This window comes from Hetaerina americana, unplaced genomic scaffold, assembly GCF_022747635.1.
Source record: "Hetaerina americana unplaced genomic scaffold, ioHetAmer1.1.p SCAF_2, whole genome shotgun sequence".
Taxonomy (NCBI): domain Eukaryota; kingdom Metazoa; phylum Arthropoda; class Insecta; order Odonata; family Calopterygidae; genus Hetaerina; species Hetaerina americana.
In genome coordinates, this window is record NW_027286763.1 from 272,501 (window position 1) to 288,929 (window position 16,429).

At 37.9% G+C, this 16,429-nt stretch overlaps 1 protein-coding gene across 3 annotated transcripts in view; it reads right to left on the reverse strand.

The window, feature by feature from the left end:
- Positions 1–7,108: 7,108 nt before the first annotated feature.
- Rel (nuclear factor NF-kappa-B family member relish) overlaps positions 7,109–16,429 on the reverse strand; it is a 56,452-nt gene continuing 47,131 nt past the window's right edge. For all 3 annotated transcript variants that reach the window (XM_071584653.1, XM_071584651.1, XM_071584652.1), the window contains 5 exons: positions 15,103–15,216; positions 13,722–13,838; positions 12,623–12,674; positions 12,354–12,517; positions 7,109–7,453 (listed from right to left, as the gene is read on the reverse strand). In XM_071584653.1, coding sequence (XP_071440754.1) covers positions 7,325–7,453; positions 12,354–12,517; positions 12,623–12,674; positions 13,722–13,838; positions 15,103–15,216 — 576 coding nt within the window. In that variant the 3' untranslated portion in view covers positions 7,109–7,324. The remainder of the gene's footprint in view (positions 7,454–12,353; positions 12,518–12,622; positions 12,675–13,721; positions 13,839–15,102; positions 15,217–16,429) is intronic.

Consider the following 16,429-nt stretch of genomic DNA (forward strand, 5'->3'; position numbering starts at 1 on the left):
GAAAGAAAGGAGAAGCACGCTCAAGCAATGTGAGTATTGTCACATTAATTTCATGGCTGCAATACTACCTTTTAAAGGATATGCACTGCTCTCTTACAGTCTTCAATCATCTAATTAACCTCTGAAGTTGTCCGGCATCACTCAATCAAAATGATGCCAATCTCATTACTCATTCCTAAAAAGAAATCTCCACAACTATTTAAGCACCATAAAAACCATAAACAATCCGGAAGGTCGGTTTAGTAGGTGATGGTAGAGATCACCCAGTACTAAGCCCTATTTACGGCGTGTGAAAATTCACACATCAGGGTAGGGGGGCCAGTTCCTTTCCCTGTGCCGATTATGGTTTCCCAGGAAGATCTGGTACCCGAAAAATAACTTTAGCTTGGGTGGAGCTGCAGGTGCCCAGAGTGCCTCGCCCGGGAATCGAACCCATTTAAGCACCATGGATCAAAATTTATGGTTCAAGAGTCATTTTGCAAAATAAACTTGATTCATTTGTCAGTATACCTGCTAAAATAATATTTACTTTTCAACAATACATTAATGCCCCAGGTCACTATAAGAATTAGTGTAGCCAGATTTCAATTAGTCTTTTTCCACTTATCCACAGGAATCACATTGAATGTTGCTTTGGATGCTAATGTTGCCATGCTAAGAGGAATTCCTGACCAAAAAAAAAAAAGAAAGTCGCAATAGGAAAGGCAAGAAAGTTAAGGACATTTCAGGGTCAGGAGGCAGCCCCTTAACTTCCATGAGTCGTTTTAGATATCTGTTATGACTTCCCAAATTAACTAATTTAAGTGGCTGCATGAATGAAGCACTCATTATTAGTACACGAGGTCCGTCCGGAAAGGATTCGGCCATCCACCATGCCACACATCATTTATAATGCTCTTTCCTGAGACTTACAGGATAAAGAAGAATGTAATTGGAAGTTAGTTAAAAAAATCCATCATGATCATTTATGTAAATCCAGAAAGATGCATTAAACTAAATATGATGATTAAGGAGTACGAAAATATTATTCCTTTATTTGGGGCAATGATTTTGAACCTACCAACAAGTGGATAAAATGGCATGATAACATAATAGCAGATATACTTTTAATAATTTAAATCTTATTACCTTTAGAATAGTGGTAATAGTTAATGGGATAAGTGTAGGCATCTTTCAATGTGATGATTTTTTTATCTACATTTGGAACTACACCTGTACGAGCAAATAATTTTATGGGATTTACATATGGATAAGAATCAAACTTGGGAATAATAATCAAGGTTAGCTTTCAACATGTTTTTTCCTAGTTCAGCGATGCATGTAATTTCACTCATGATAATCTCAAAATTGTAAATTTGAGTTTTTTAGGGCAATTGCAGTCTACTTAAACGAGCATCTAATTGTAGTATAAGTGCATAAAAACTCAATAATATAATCTAAATTTCCTTTTTTAACCACAAATGACAGGTGTCCCAACAAAGGAAAAAATTTTCCCATATGATACAGATAATGAATACATGAAAATGCCAACAAGAGAAATGTTGCCAAATTTATCCCTGGAAGTAAGAAAACAGTCTCGAAGTAATTCGAATAAGAACAACAGCCCAGCAATAAATATTGGTGATGAAATATCTTTGATATTTGAAAGCTTGCAAAGTCTGAAGTGTACCAAAGACATTGATTTATCCTCCCCAAGAACCCAGCAGAAGGCTGCAAAAGACAAACTTTCGAAGGTACATATTCAAGTGACAATGTCCATGGGCTCAGGTTGAATGAGAACCCATAGAAGAGCTAAGTTACACTTACATGCTTTTTAAATAATGTTATATATCATTTTCTAGGTCAATGAGCTCAACTCTGCAATAAGTGATCTAAAGAAAAAAATACTAACCAAAGGACCATCGTGATATAATGTGGTTTCAATCATCTGCTACAATTTTTTGCCAATTTTAAATGTTTTCATCACAAAGTTGAATCTAATATTTGTATTGACTTTAAACATATTCTTTTTACATTTTCTATTAGAAAATTAATGTTAGCTTTCACTGAATGAAGTGATTAATTGTGCTATTTATGATAGCAGTAATTGTTGTTTGCAGAAAAAATGTTCTTCAGCACGCTTGAACAATGTTGCCATAGTCAGGCAACAGCTGGGCAAGAGCCAATCACAAGCCTCGTCCATTATCTCCTCTCTTCTAATAGTTCACACCTAGATGCCTATTCTGATTTGCCTGCGAAGTATCCTCTGCCCATTGTGATGGCTCCACCTCATGAAAATTCACACAGTGATATAAATAGGTACCTTGCTTATTCTTGTATCCATAGCAGTTGGTGGCCTCCTAAGGCTGATTGAATGGCTTTCAAAGGAGTTTTCAAAACTTTTCCATGTTGTCTTTCAGGGTATAAATGTTTGTCCGATACACTTTTGCTAATGGGACCATATGACCCTATAGGGCTCTTATTAATGTGACATGTTTTTGAATCTATTTTAGTGTAATTATAAAAAAATATATCAATTCTTCACTAATTTTGAGACAAAAACCTCCAACATCATTAAATTGTGATTTATTGTGAAATTTTTGGTTGAATATGTTTAAACACTAATTGAACCATTGTTTGTACAATATTGACACATACTTTTTATCAAATAAGTCTTAAAGATAGCTGAAATGAGATAAATTATGTGATTTTATGATTATTCCACAATATTAAGACATCATTGGTTGAAAACAGAATGTAAAATGGGTGTTAAAGCAGATCAGTCATGACTAGTGCTCTGGGCACTCATGCCACTGTCGTGTGTTTGGTGATCTATCTCCACAGGTGCCTTATATCGTGTTCCTACAGTGGAACTCACTTTCACTGACCTTGAAATAACTGTTTGATTTTGGAACTTAATATTGTTTTACTTCTTCTAAGAGTTCAAAGAAACTGGGGGAAACAGTAATTGCATTGTTCTCCTACCAATGTTGAGGAAAGTGAAGAGTATTCCACGATTCAAGGGTTAGATGGGATGCAATGCCCTTTGCTAGTGATATGATTTGCCCCTTTCTGAAGAAATGGCTGATGCAGATTTTCCAAACATTCACAATAGTAAAATAAAAATTGAAGCGATTAAAAAGCAAGCCAATGGTGATCCATACACGAGTCTTACTAAGAATAACAATTGTGAATTTAGAGCACTTGCACATTCCAGAACATTTAAAACTCAAAAATAACTGACTGCATTTACTTAACAGGATGATTAAGAATAACCAACATATTCAATTGAAATATGAAACAATGGGATTAATAAAATATTAGAAAATGCTAAAGAAGGCAACACTGCAATTTGAATAAGTTGAATATTGAAAATCAATAAATCATAAATACACAAAGTTTTAAATTATAAAATATCATCTTGAATTACATCTCCGAATTAAAAAAATGTGCAATATTTTGCATAAGTAATTATTAGTTCATACCAGTATGCAGTAGTTTTGCATTTTACCTCCTTTAAAACAGAATCCACTCTCTCTCTTTCTTAGATGGAAACTTTCCCGTAAGTAAGGAATTGAAATATTCTCTCCCATAAATATGTAGTACTTTCTCCACTGCCAATGCACTTAAATCCTTGTTGATCCATTGCGTTTCTGAGGAAGGTCTTGGTTCTTCTCATTCTTCACTCAGTCTCGGTAGTAATACTCCTGATGAGCCAGACTTATTCTTCGAAGGTTTCCTACAGGAAACCCAGAATTAAATGCAAAAGGGGAAGACAAAGTAAACAGGTGCTAAGTCCGGAGAGAACGTCATAGCTGGATGGAGGGGGATTTCCCATTGGGGTGCGTCCCGCAGAGCGGCACCATACTCCTAGGGCCGTGGAGAAAGTGGGTGACGCTGGGGATTTTCCCCGTGGTCGTTGACTGGGAGCATGGTATCAGTGCACAAAGGAGCACTGGGTACAAAGGGTAAAAACTGGTGATTGGGATCACTTGTATACTATGGTTCCAAAGGGCATGCCCAAGCAAGGGTTAGCGGGAGGGAGGAGGAGGGATTTTCCTCACTTTTAAATTGCCGAGGGGGGGGGGGGGTCCCGAAGTGTAGAACCTTCCCTCCTGGTCCATGAAGAAAGAGGCAAGGGGAGTCGGGGCTTCCCACCTTGGTCGGGAAAGCGTGCTCTCCGTACGTGAGGGGGGGAATCCCTATGAGCACAGGGACAAGGGAGCACGTGAACATCGTGGGACGGAGATGGAGAGGTGGGTGGAGATAAAAATAGGACTTCATTGATGAGCTCCAAGTCCATGCAGCGCATGATTTCTAGTTGTTCCATGACATTTAGCTTCTTTCCTTTATCCAAGCTGTGAAGCACTTGGAAGTCGAAGTCACAGAAATGGTTGGAATCAAGTGGATGTTTGGCAAACAAAGAATTAGTATGACCTGTAATATAGCCTTCCCTCTGCTCCTCAATATGCGTTGAAAAACTTCTGCCCGTCTGCCCAATGTAAATAGCTCCACACTCACGCTGAATTTCATATGCACCACTTTTTTATTGCATTCCATGGGGTCTTTGTTTGAGCATAAGGCTTTGGACAGAGTAGTGGGGGAATAAAATGAAATGCGGAATTTGTCTTTGGGAAGTCTGTACGCGATTTTGTACGTCACAGGGTTATGGAACGAAAGTTAGCACCACTTCCGCTCTAAAGCAGTAGTGACAGAAAGGGAGATGAATCCATGCTGGTTTCCGGGAATTACCGTCGCGTAGGTTAGTCGGTCAACCGACTAACCTACGCGACGGTAATTCCCGGAAACCAGCATGGATTCATCAGATAGACGGCGCGGAAGCCTAAGGATTAAGAAAGGGAGATGTTTGATTTCAAGGCCTGTTTCTTCTTCACTAAATTATCTATTATGTTGAAATGGTAACAGTTCTTAAAGGCTATGTGCTTGATCATCTTGAGCTCTCATTTGAAGTTGGATTTGGACAAGGGAATCTGTGGATCACAGAATTGAAGCTAGCTAATTTGTGGGTGGCATGGGTCTGAGGGGGTGTTTTGTCTTTCCCACCCCCTTCCCCACTCACATACGTAGTTACCCATGCTGCCTTCTACCTTTCCTCCCTCTTCCCCTACCCTCTCCCCTTACTTGCTTTTAAGCATATACACTAGACTTGGAGCGATGACTGTTACCTGACGATGATGTAGTTACATTGAAACTGGTCGCATTAAATTTTTTTTTATGGGTAATTGCCAATTTTTAATTAATCATGATATTCCACCAAAACATGCCTGAAATGTCTCTTTTTATACAAAGGTTTGAAGTTCCCCTTTGATAAATTAGCATTTTGCAGCTGGACTTGATTGTACAAAAGATTAATTCTATGCATAACCTTATGAAAATAGACATTTTACTTCTCTTCCAATAATTTTAAGAGGACATGAGCCTTCCCCAATGTAGATGCATCACCATTTATACCATTTTCAAGATTTTCAAAGCAATTTTGGAGGGTATCACCATTTTTAATACAGGGTTCACACTACTTTTGAAATCCCACCTTGTTTTGGAAAAAATTCTTAAGGCAAACATTTCATCCAATGAGGAAGGACGTTTCGGGGAGTGGGCATAGTACTGCAATGACCTTGGATACTAGGCTGGTTAAGAAATTTTTTACCATGTAGATTATTCTGGTTACCATGGCGTTGAATGCAGCACAGTTGCATTCTTATCCCCCATCACTATCAAATGTTTCCCTGCCGGAACACACGCAATTATGTCCTCTTAGCTAATCGAATATCTTATCGACTTCTTCTTCCTTATGATTGCTCGGTGGCATGTATACATGAACAATGCCCAAGTTTGTTTGTTCTGCTTTTATCTCTACTAGTAATATTCATCACTTTTTCTCACTTTATTCAATATAATGGCAACCCCTTGCTGGCTCTCGTTCCCAACGTTGAATATTATTCCATACAAGTATTCTTGTAACTATATCTCCAGTAATCTCTGCTATCATTCCGTCTCACCTCGCATAAACCTAAAATATCTATATTTCCTCTTTCCATCTCTCGCTTAATATTCCCTACTTTTCTGTCCTCACATTGTCCGAACATTCAAAGTTCCTATCATAACTACTTTGGTGTTCTTCTTCTGCGCCTTCTGTCCTGCTGCCATCCGTTTTCCTTTTCAAGGGTTTCATAAGATGATGACTGCAGAAGCCTAGCCTCCCCCGCTGCCGGGCACAACACACAGCCGATTGGGACTCTCATTCTCTATAGTGTCCATCATTATATTCTTGGGAATGATAACTGAGGTGGTTTAGAAAAGGGATAGGAACAAAGGACGAAAACAAGAAGGTTGGGAAGGCAGAATTGAGCAGATCACAAGTGCAAAAATATTTCTTTGACTGGGACTTTAACCACAAATCCTTCGACTTGCTGGAATGATGCTTTAATCACTTGAGCTATCGAGGTAACATAATTTACACTGAATCCTGAGGGGGGTTTAAGTGCCCCCGTGTTCAAGTCCCGGTCAAGACTCGGTACAAGTACCTTCCCTGAGTGGCTTGGCACATTATTCAAATGTACATTACAAAACAATTACCTAATTCCTATTAGATTATGTATTATACTAGTTTACTATAAGAATTATAATGAATTGCAGACCAGTAAGGCAGGGGGGTGAAGTTCCTTCTCTGGGGGGCAGTCCCTGGTTCAATAAGGGTCAAGAGGCTGGCTGCATGATGGTGTCGGTTCCATCTCGGCCTTGGCAGAGCCAGCCACCTTCAGGAGAGGGCAAACTGATTTCTCATGGAGAGCTGGGTGCATTTTGTGAATATCAACAGTGGATCCTCACAATAAGTATTTTCTTGCAATACGTACCACATTTACAGACTTAAAGGATGGAATAATGCAATCTCAAATATTAATCCTTGAGTTAAAGTGTCCATCTTCAGAAAATCATTTTTTCCACAAATTTACCAGTTGCGTTCCGATTAAAACTTAACAAACTTGAGCACAGTCACTCAAAATCATCTGTGAGACAAGTCTTCACTCTCTCACTTTGCAAGATAAAAAATGTGCATTATTTCCTTCCTAAAAGAAATCTCATTTTACAGAGAAATAAAATCATGTAATATCATTGTTGAAAAAGTTTAATGCTTATTTTTGATAATTCATCTTAGTATCATTTCTATATTATTTCCTAAGATGGGTTCGACTATCATGCGATTATTACTAGACGATGATTAACCATGTTCGGCAATCATATGTGGAATACAATAATACTGTGAAGGGGTATGACAGATATTTACAGAAGAATTTTTTTAAATTAAAAAAAAATGTAGAATCTTTTATGGAAAACAGGAATATTTAATGCACTTCTGTAGCACCAGGAGTTTCTGTAATTCAACCACTGCATCTTCTTCTCCTATAAGTTCCATCATATTTTTAAGTCCTTTCAGGGTGATGCCTCCATTTACCTGAAATGAGACAAATTGCCCTTCCTCATCATGACAGTCACATAAACATTTTGGAATCATTCTAGCTTGGCTCATTGTTATGAAATGTGATCGTTTGAGCAATGGGAAATTATCAACCAAATCCTTTTATTTCCTTTAAATTACAATGTTTGAGATTAAACCCAATATATGAAATTATTATTAGTGGCACTACGGGGTAGAGAATATATTATATTGTTTAAATATTAATGCTTTCATTATAGAATACAAAAAAGAATTATATGGCAGAGACATAAGGCTAGTGATAAAAACTTATTAGCTTCGGTCCAGACATAATTCATAGAGAGACAGAAGAAATATTAAGGGAATTGAAACGGACTAAGGTGGAGGGTATAGATAACATCCCTGCAGAATTACTCACTCAGCCTTTGACACTCGGATGTAAAGCGTGACTCGACACGACTATCACTGGTACCAGCTCGTTTGTCTGGCCACACTCGACATGGAGATTCACCACTTGTGAAAGGCGGATTTGGAGTTTATTCAATTAATTCTCTAAATGCCATCAGCACCAAAGGACGAGGAAAAAGTTACAACTATGGGACATAGATTATTTTATAACTACATCATTTGTATCTATTATAAATCTACACATAAATGCCATCTCAAACTGATACTACCACCACAGCATCTGTTTACTGTATCGTTAACACTATTTCAATTCAGTCAATTGCCTTTTACTTCTTGTCTCCTGTGAGTGATATTTCAGCCTGCATCACCTTCCCTTGGTGAACAATCTTATCGCCCATACTCTTGCAACAGGAGCATCCAATTATCACATTTAAGACTCAGACTAAACTTGATAGGCAATTAGGGATTTACAAATCACTTTCTTTTCTCAAGAGGTTCGCTTATGCTCCTAGAAGCATATCGCAGCTGTTTTCATGACACGGGGACCTTTTCTCAAACGATGCTTCACCTGTAGTTGGATGAATGCTTTCCCTACAAGTGGTCCTGTACTCAAAACAAATTTCCACTCCTGAGGATATGGATAAGTTTTCCAAAGAGCTTGAAAGCAGCAAAGACAAATTTTACACCAAAAATAAAGGAACTATTGGAGAAGAAAAGAGTGACAAAAATGTGTTTTCAGATCTAGCATAATAGGAGGATGATGAACGGAGTGTGGGTCCAAGTGGAACTACAGAAGGGAAAACATTTCTGCATTCAAAATAAGATCAGTGTGAATGCACTGATAGTAATGTTGAATTCATTAATACGAAACGAATATGCACAATTGTTTACCCACATTATAGTTATGGGGACATAATTGATATCATTGTGGAATCAGGGGTAACATCACGTGAAAGAATTGTTTATTATGGAAAACAAGAAAATTGAAAAGTGGAATGCTATGTCTGCAAATGATCAAGAATCTAAAACGATCCCCTTCTCAACTGGCCAGCGGTGTGTTCGATCTCAAGCTCCTGCTAAATGTGACACACCATCAGATTTTTTCCAGTTGTTTTTTACGGACACTGATAAAAACATAACTAGTGACACTAACAAGTATTCTAGGCATACAATTAGGCAGAGAGAACTACCCCAGGTATTAACTGGAAAGAGTTCACAGTAGAGGATATTAACACTTTTCTGGGTGCACTAAATATGGGTGTATTGAATCAACCTGACTAGCAGAGTTTTTGGTCCAAGGATTTTGAGCCTCAGAAATCATTTTTTCAAGCTATTATCAAAAGGGTGACGTCCTTGCAAATATTTTGTAGGTTGCACTAGAAAAATGAAAAAAAAATCTAGTAAAAATTTGAGAACAAGATTAGAGATATTTGATTTAAGATATTTCTGAGGTTCATGCATGCTTATGAATTTCCTGTGGGCCATGCTTGAAGCACTTTGATTTAACAACCACTGGTGGCTGAAGTTTCTCACTTCTGTCTGCATTTGTTATTCACAAGACGGAGAAAAATGAATTTTTTTGAAATTGTCTACATGTTTACAATTTTTTAATGTAACTCTTCTCAAAATACTTGGGCCATAGAATAACTCCTTAGAAAATCCAAGAGATGGCACTCTAAATATCACAAAATTCTTGCTTTGTGGGAGCCTCATCTCTTACTAGACCAATATTTTAGGTTTCAGTCATATCCATCATGTGGATTCATTTTCAGAGTCAATTGAAGCAACAAACAAGCGTTCATTCAGAAAAATTGAAGAAAAAAAGAAAAGAGTTTCATGCAGTGATTAAACAATTCTATTAAAAAGGCTTAACACCAAAAGAGACCAAAGCCAAGTTGGATGAAGTTCATGGCACATCTGCTCATGCGTTTACTTACAATCCCTACCAAAAGAACACCTTTCCTAAAACTATGACCACTATCTCATATTTTCTAAGGAGTTGTTCAATGATCCATGTTAAAGGATATGAACTGCCTCATGATAAACGGAGAAGTTCATGGTCATTACATAAGAGGTATTATGACATACATCACCAGTGTTTAAGAACTTAATCTTTACAGGGTGGACCCAAAGAAATGGGCATGAAATTATTTCATAATTTATCCCAGTCGTTGAAAGAAATTGAAAAGTAAAACTTCGGGAATAACCGCCAAGGTGATTCTCTATTCCATGACTGTTTAAAAATGAAGTAGAATGACTTGAGTCAATTTTTTCACGTTTCTGCACATTGCTTATGATTTCTCATACATTGACGTGCCTTACATCATGTGCTACTGACCATCTTTGATATATTGTATCCTGATCACCGGGAGAGAACAAACATATTTCTATCATTTCCACATTTTTCGGGCTGCGTCCGCGTATGTCGTTTAAATGTACAACAGTTTCGCCAGCTATCCTGCTGGCGTCCTCAGGTCAAGGATGAAAAGAAGCTTGTTGTCCCGTCTAATATAGGAAAAATCCGGCGCCAATACCGGGAAATTTCTTGGCCAATCAGGGAACGTCCTCATATTTTCGCGGAATAATTCTTTTCCACGCACTGTGGAGTGGATATCCATCCTCTCTGTTAAAATTTTCTGGCCTTTTAACGATTTCAATGGCCTCTCTGATTATTCTCTGGAAGTATTTTCCTTCTTTCGCTATTATTTTAGCGTCGTCGAGCAGAATAGAGTGTCCGGGTTCACTCCAGGCGTGCTCAGCGATGGCCGATGCTCTAAACTGTTTGGCCTTGGTTGCCCTCTGGTGTTCACTCATGCGTGTTTTCAGCGCTCTGCATGTTTCACCGATGTACCATTTGCCACAGGAGCATGGCACTTGGTACACGCCTTCTGATATTAACGGTGAAATTCCATCCTTGGGTCCGGGTAGGGTGTCAGCTATCTTGGTGACGCAGTTGAATCTGGTCACCACATCATGCTTCCTTAAAGCCCTCGCGATTCTTTCCGAAGTCCCTGCGATGAAGGGGATGGTGACGTAAGCCTTCGGTCGTGGTCTGGAGTCTTCCTCCCTGTCAGGAACAGCGGTGGTTTGTCTCTTCTTTTCTTCCTTCTCGGCGCCGGATTTTTCCTATATAAGACGGGACAACAAGCTTCTTTTCATCCTTGACCTGAGGACGCCAGCAGGATAGCTGGCGAAACTGTTGTACATTTAAACGACATACGCGGACGCAGCCCGAAAAATGTGGAAATCACCTACTCATCGCCGCGGAAACCTTCGAACGAACATATTTCTATCATTATTAAAATTTAAATAATCTACAGTTTCTGGTTTTCTTAATAAATGAACCTTGATTCAGTTCTTCGTCATATGCTGCTTTTACAGCTGAATTATTGGGCCTGTTGCATTAACTATTCCATTTTCAAAGATTGGTAAGTTTGCCTTGCATTTCTTACAAAGGAGTCAGAAAGAACCCATTACTAATCGCATGGAATATCAAAACAAAAAGATTACTTTTTGGAGTGCTTCTCATAACTTTTATAACTTTCTTATGGTAATCACACCTAGCACTCTTGTTGCTTGAAACAAATTTTCAAAAACTAAACAAAATTACGCTCCCAGCATATCACCACCATTGTCAACCCAAGGCTTGGTTTGGCAATCGAGGGTAGGGTTCATACAGTTCTAAATCCAAAAGAGTGTGAAATTCACACACTGGCAGGGTGGGGGGGGGGTCAGTTCCTCTTCCTGTTCAGGCCATGGTATCCCACGAAGATCTGATACCCGAAAATTCACAGCTTGGGTGAGCTGAGGGTGCCCAGATGGCCTTGCCCAGGAATCAAACCCGGGCCCTCCATTCAGTAGTCCCATTGCTCTACCCCTGCCCTTCTATCAAGATATAATGAGGGAAAATTCTCGGAGCCAATTTTGATCAGATTCGGGGTATGGCTCACCACAATGAAACGTGAACGCTAACTTTGAATTAACTGGCTTAATGGTTGGATTTACAAAAGAAGCCATTGCATAGTAAACTCTCTGAATCGCAAGTTAATCATCAACTCAGGGTAAGGGAGAAGCCCCTTTGCCTTTACCACTGCTGCCATCTCTTGCCTTCATGCACGGATCATCATACAGCCTGAACTTTTCAAAGGTTCTTTCAATCCAACAATTTCAAAGGATAAAAATCATTCGCCTTGACCAGGATCCGAACCCGGATCCCTTGATGTCCGGCCGAGTGCTTTAGCCAGTTGAGCTATCGAGGTTTCCTCTTAAACTCTGAAATTTTAGGGTTAGGGCAAATGATTTTTACACTCTGAAATTATAGCATAGAAATGCATTTAAAAGCCCTTACTCCATTAAAGGTTACTGTTGTGGCATCTCCCGCAGCTTATTGAAATTTTTCAAAGGTTGTTCCAATGCGCCTCCCAGGATCTTCTGGCCCAAAGGTGAATACTCCACCGATTTCTGGCCACAGTACCATTTGTAATTACAACTACCTGATGCATCCACTTACATCTGCATAGTTAAGCAGGGCTCTGGATGGGCTGATCTGCTCTTGCATGGCCGATGCCAGAAATTCATTATCCAGGATACAAGCCAGATCTTTCCATTTCCCAGACAAATCTAAGATGTTGGAGATACCACTTATTATGTCCTCAGATAGAGCTTCATTATAATCTGAAAAGTGGAAATTAATCACATATTTATCCTTCAACACACCAATGACCATATTCATCTTACCAATGCTACTTATTAAAGACCAAGAATTATAAATGTCCATACCAGAATTGTTATTTTCCTTTGAATCATTGCATATTTCTCCAGGTACTTGAATCTAAACAGAAAAGAGAACCAAATTACACTTTAAAATATTTAAGTCTTCAAGCCATCAAAAAGAGAGCATTGTAAAATGCCATTTGTAAAATGAAATGTAAAAGCTAAGCAGAGAAACTCCTCTGCATACCATCTTCAACATAATAATCAGCCCTCGGAAACCAAGTTAAAGTAATGCTATTTTAAAAATATAATGGAAACTACTGTAAGTATTTCTTGAAAATATTTCAAAGATGCAGTCATATATATCAAGGAAGAGAAGTTTCTCTATTAATGGTTAGGAGGATTTTTAATTCATTGAAATTAATTGATGAGAAAATCTTAACAATGAAGAGAATTGGTTCCAACATTTGTCTTTACATAAGAGTTTTTAAACTGAAATATTAAGATAAAAATCAAACCAAGAATAGAGGATAATATTTACTCTAATATTTACTTAGTAACAATTGACAAATCTTCGTGCAATCTAAGTCAAAAAAGTTCAGTCAAATCCCGATATAGGTAAATAGTACGTGGGCATACAATAAGAATCTCTATATAACCAGTAACGTTGATGGTGGAGTTTAATTTCCAATGATATAAATGTAAAGTGGAGGCAGAGAGGCATACGTATTGTACTCATTGTTAAATACTACAGCAATTCGATATGAGTAAAATTGCTGTTCATGATTGTGACTCAATATTTTATGGTCAACCACATATTTTCCACCATTCCAGCACACCCATAATTACCATTAGAACATACAACAAAGAGTGTACGTCAGGGAGCGGCTATGTCATGACTCAACAATGAATTAGGATTGAAATTCTGGACACCCCATTACCTGCCCTTTTAGACTGATTTTGTTCACATAGATCTGCAGATCGATGAGGCATTTAACAAAAGATGCATCAGTAGGAATCTTAATTAGGAAGAGAGCCAAGTTTTCTCTGTGGTGGGAAATGAAAAACAGAGATTAAAATGTCCAGATGATTTACTCACTTGGATCAGAACAAAAGCTAACGTGGATTGCATACCGACACCCGAGTTCCATCCAGATTAGCTCACCTTCTGGCTATCACCACACACCTGCCCACATTGTTCACTAGGCCAGCATTCGCTCTCTTCATCATCTTCATCACCTTCACTATCCGATTTTTGTTCCACTTTAACTTCAGAAATGTTCTTCAAATATAAAAGAACATTTTAGGTTATTTGGTTGTACAGCTAAGATTTAATCCTTAAAACTTATTGTTATAAGCAATTCATTTTGTATTTTTAGATATCATAAAAAGTACAATTCTATGAAAATTAATTATATTTATTCCCACCTCAAATTCGTACTCGCAAAAATAAACCACTGAAAGTTAAAAATTCAATTGTTTCCAGCTCAACTTTGTGGAAATTCATTTTAATTAATTGAAGAATACAAAGGAATGAGGATGAACAAATTGGAAGAGCTCAAAATCAGGAAGAATTTAACAACGGGTCATTTGGTTAACGATTTATTGTTTGAATACCTCTCCCCAATCCTGGAAGTACCTCTTTCCTTCACCGATAGATCCGACAAACCCCCCCTCCCCACTGCCAACCAACCAATCACCTTTCCTGACGCTTAACACCCCTCTCCCCCCTCCTCATCAAAGCTGCTCGCAACCCCATTTTCTTTCCCCTCCTTCTCCCCCCTCTCTCACCCACCCCTCCTCCCCCTCATGAATGGTTTATAAATGGACTGCGTCTTGATTAATTTGTACCTGATGATGACGCTTGAGCGTTGAAACTGGTTGTACGTGAATAAAAGACAGTGGAAAGATACATTGTATTCTTCATTTAATCACAAAAAGTTATTTTTAATGGTCGGTTGGTTGGTTGGTTTAAGGGTGGGTCTCTTTCTACAGATAACTTCTGTAAATAATCACAAATTTGCTTCATTAACCCTGAATTTACCTAAACTCTCGCCATCACACTGAGGAAAAAAACCTATATTTTTTATTATTTCATTTAGCAAATAATGCAAACATGAAAACTTAACAATTTTTATTAAGAATATTATTTTATTAAAATTGTTCACTGATAAATGGTTCAAATTAAGCATTTCTTCTGAGATCTATGGAAAATTGCACAATCTCTTGTGATAACTAGAACTATTATTATTTATTTACATTAAATTGCTACTTCCAAAGATTTAGTATTAATTTTTTTAGAGAGTAAAAAAGGGTCCAGGCTCAAGAAGCATATTCTCTGGTCCTAATATAAATGGAAGGTTCTTTAATTAATTCGAGGTCCTAGTTTGCCGTGCATTTAAATCTAATTTTAAAAATCAACTTTTAATACACCAGATTTAGGGAAAATGCTCTACAATCAAATAAAGCTATGCCTTTTGGAACTTAATACACGCTCAGCACAACTTCTTGCTAGTAATTTTGATATAAACTTATCTTTCACTCACCAATTTCTTTCTTAAAAGTTCTGAGAGTTGCTCATAATTCTCTCCTTTTAGCACATTGACTAATTGTAATGCACTCATTTCCCTTCTGTTGCAATATTCCACATTGATGTAGGGCTGAATGAGGGAAAAAAAAGAATTAGTAACATTTGCCACACTAATGATTCCAGACGGATTCTGAAAACATAAAAAAAGTCAATTAACTAAATGCATTCTGCATTCAGGAAGCCCAAATTACAATTAACATATGACTATATTTTGTGTTACATGACTACACATTCATAAAGCTTAGATACTCTAAAACAGTGATCACTTCCCAGGCACAAGCCACATATTAAGAGGCATGTTCAAGGATTATTGTACCAAATACTGATGTTTTGCTTCATCAGGTGAAAAACCCTTTTAGTCTCAACTCTGATACATTGGCATGTGTTTGGAGCCCCAAAAGCAGATGTAAACGCTGATGCATAAATGGGCTGCTGAGGAATGACTCACCAGTGTAGGAAATGAAGAATTTTTAAAAAAAGACCAGATATTTTACATGATATCCAGGAAAATTACTTTTCAAGATTTGTTGAGATTCATTATCTCCTGGCAATGACCCTTAAAGGGTCATTGAAAAATGGAGCTGGGATAATTATTTTGCTATTTTTTTTTCAATATGGCCGAACCCAGAGAAGTTCGTTGTGCTTTGTGCTCCGATACTTTCGATGAAAATAGCGTAATTATTACGTGTACATTTGATTGCCTGGCTAAATTTCACTTTCAGTGCACCTCTTTAAATAAGGCCAGCTTAAATGCTCTAAACTCCAGCCGAGAATTGATATATCAGTGTAATAGCTGTCAAGTTCTGTCTACGCGCCAAATTCACAAGGTAACGAGCACATTGTCTCAGTTAATGACGGGACAGCAAGACCTAAGGTTGCTCGTTGAAGGCTTAGTGTCTAAAGTTTCCCAGTGCTGTGATACTATTTTAGAACAAGATAATCAAATACGGCGACTCAATAGTGAGATTCGAGTGCTAAACAACAATAGTGGTAACCAAGCAGGCATCAACCAAAAGACTGTGAAATCCGTATCTTTTGACGAATGCAGATCCTCAAATGTGACATCTGAAAATTATGACGCCAAGAAATCTTTCTCTTCTATGCTGAGAGTTGATTATCACGAGAAAGACACCCATAAGAAGACGTCCAACCCAATTACGCCCGAGGAAAAAGCTGAATCTAAGGTGCCTCTAACAACTTCGCAAAAGATTCCGATGCAGTCAGCTGATAAGACAAATAAGGCCACTTTAGAAAAATCGCGGGAACCATCTCCATCCCCTAAT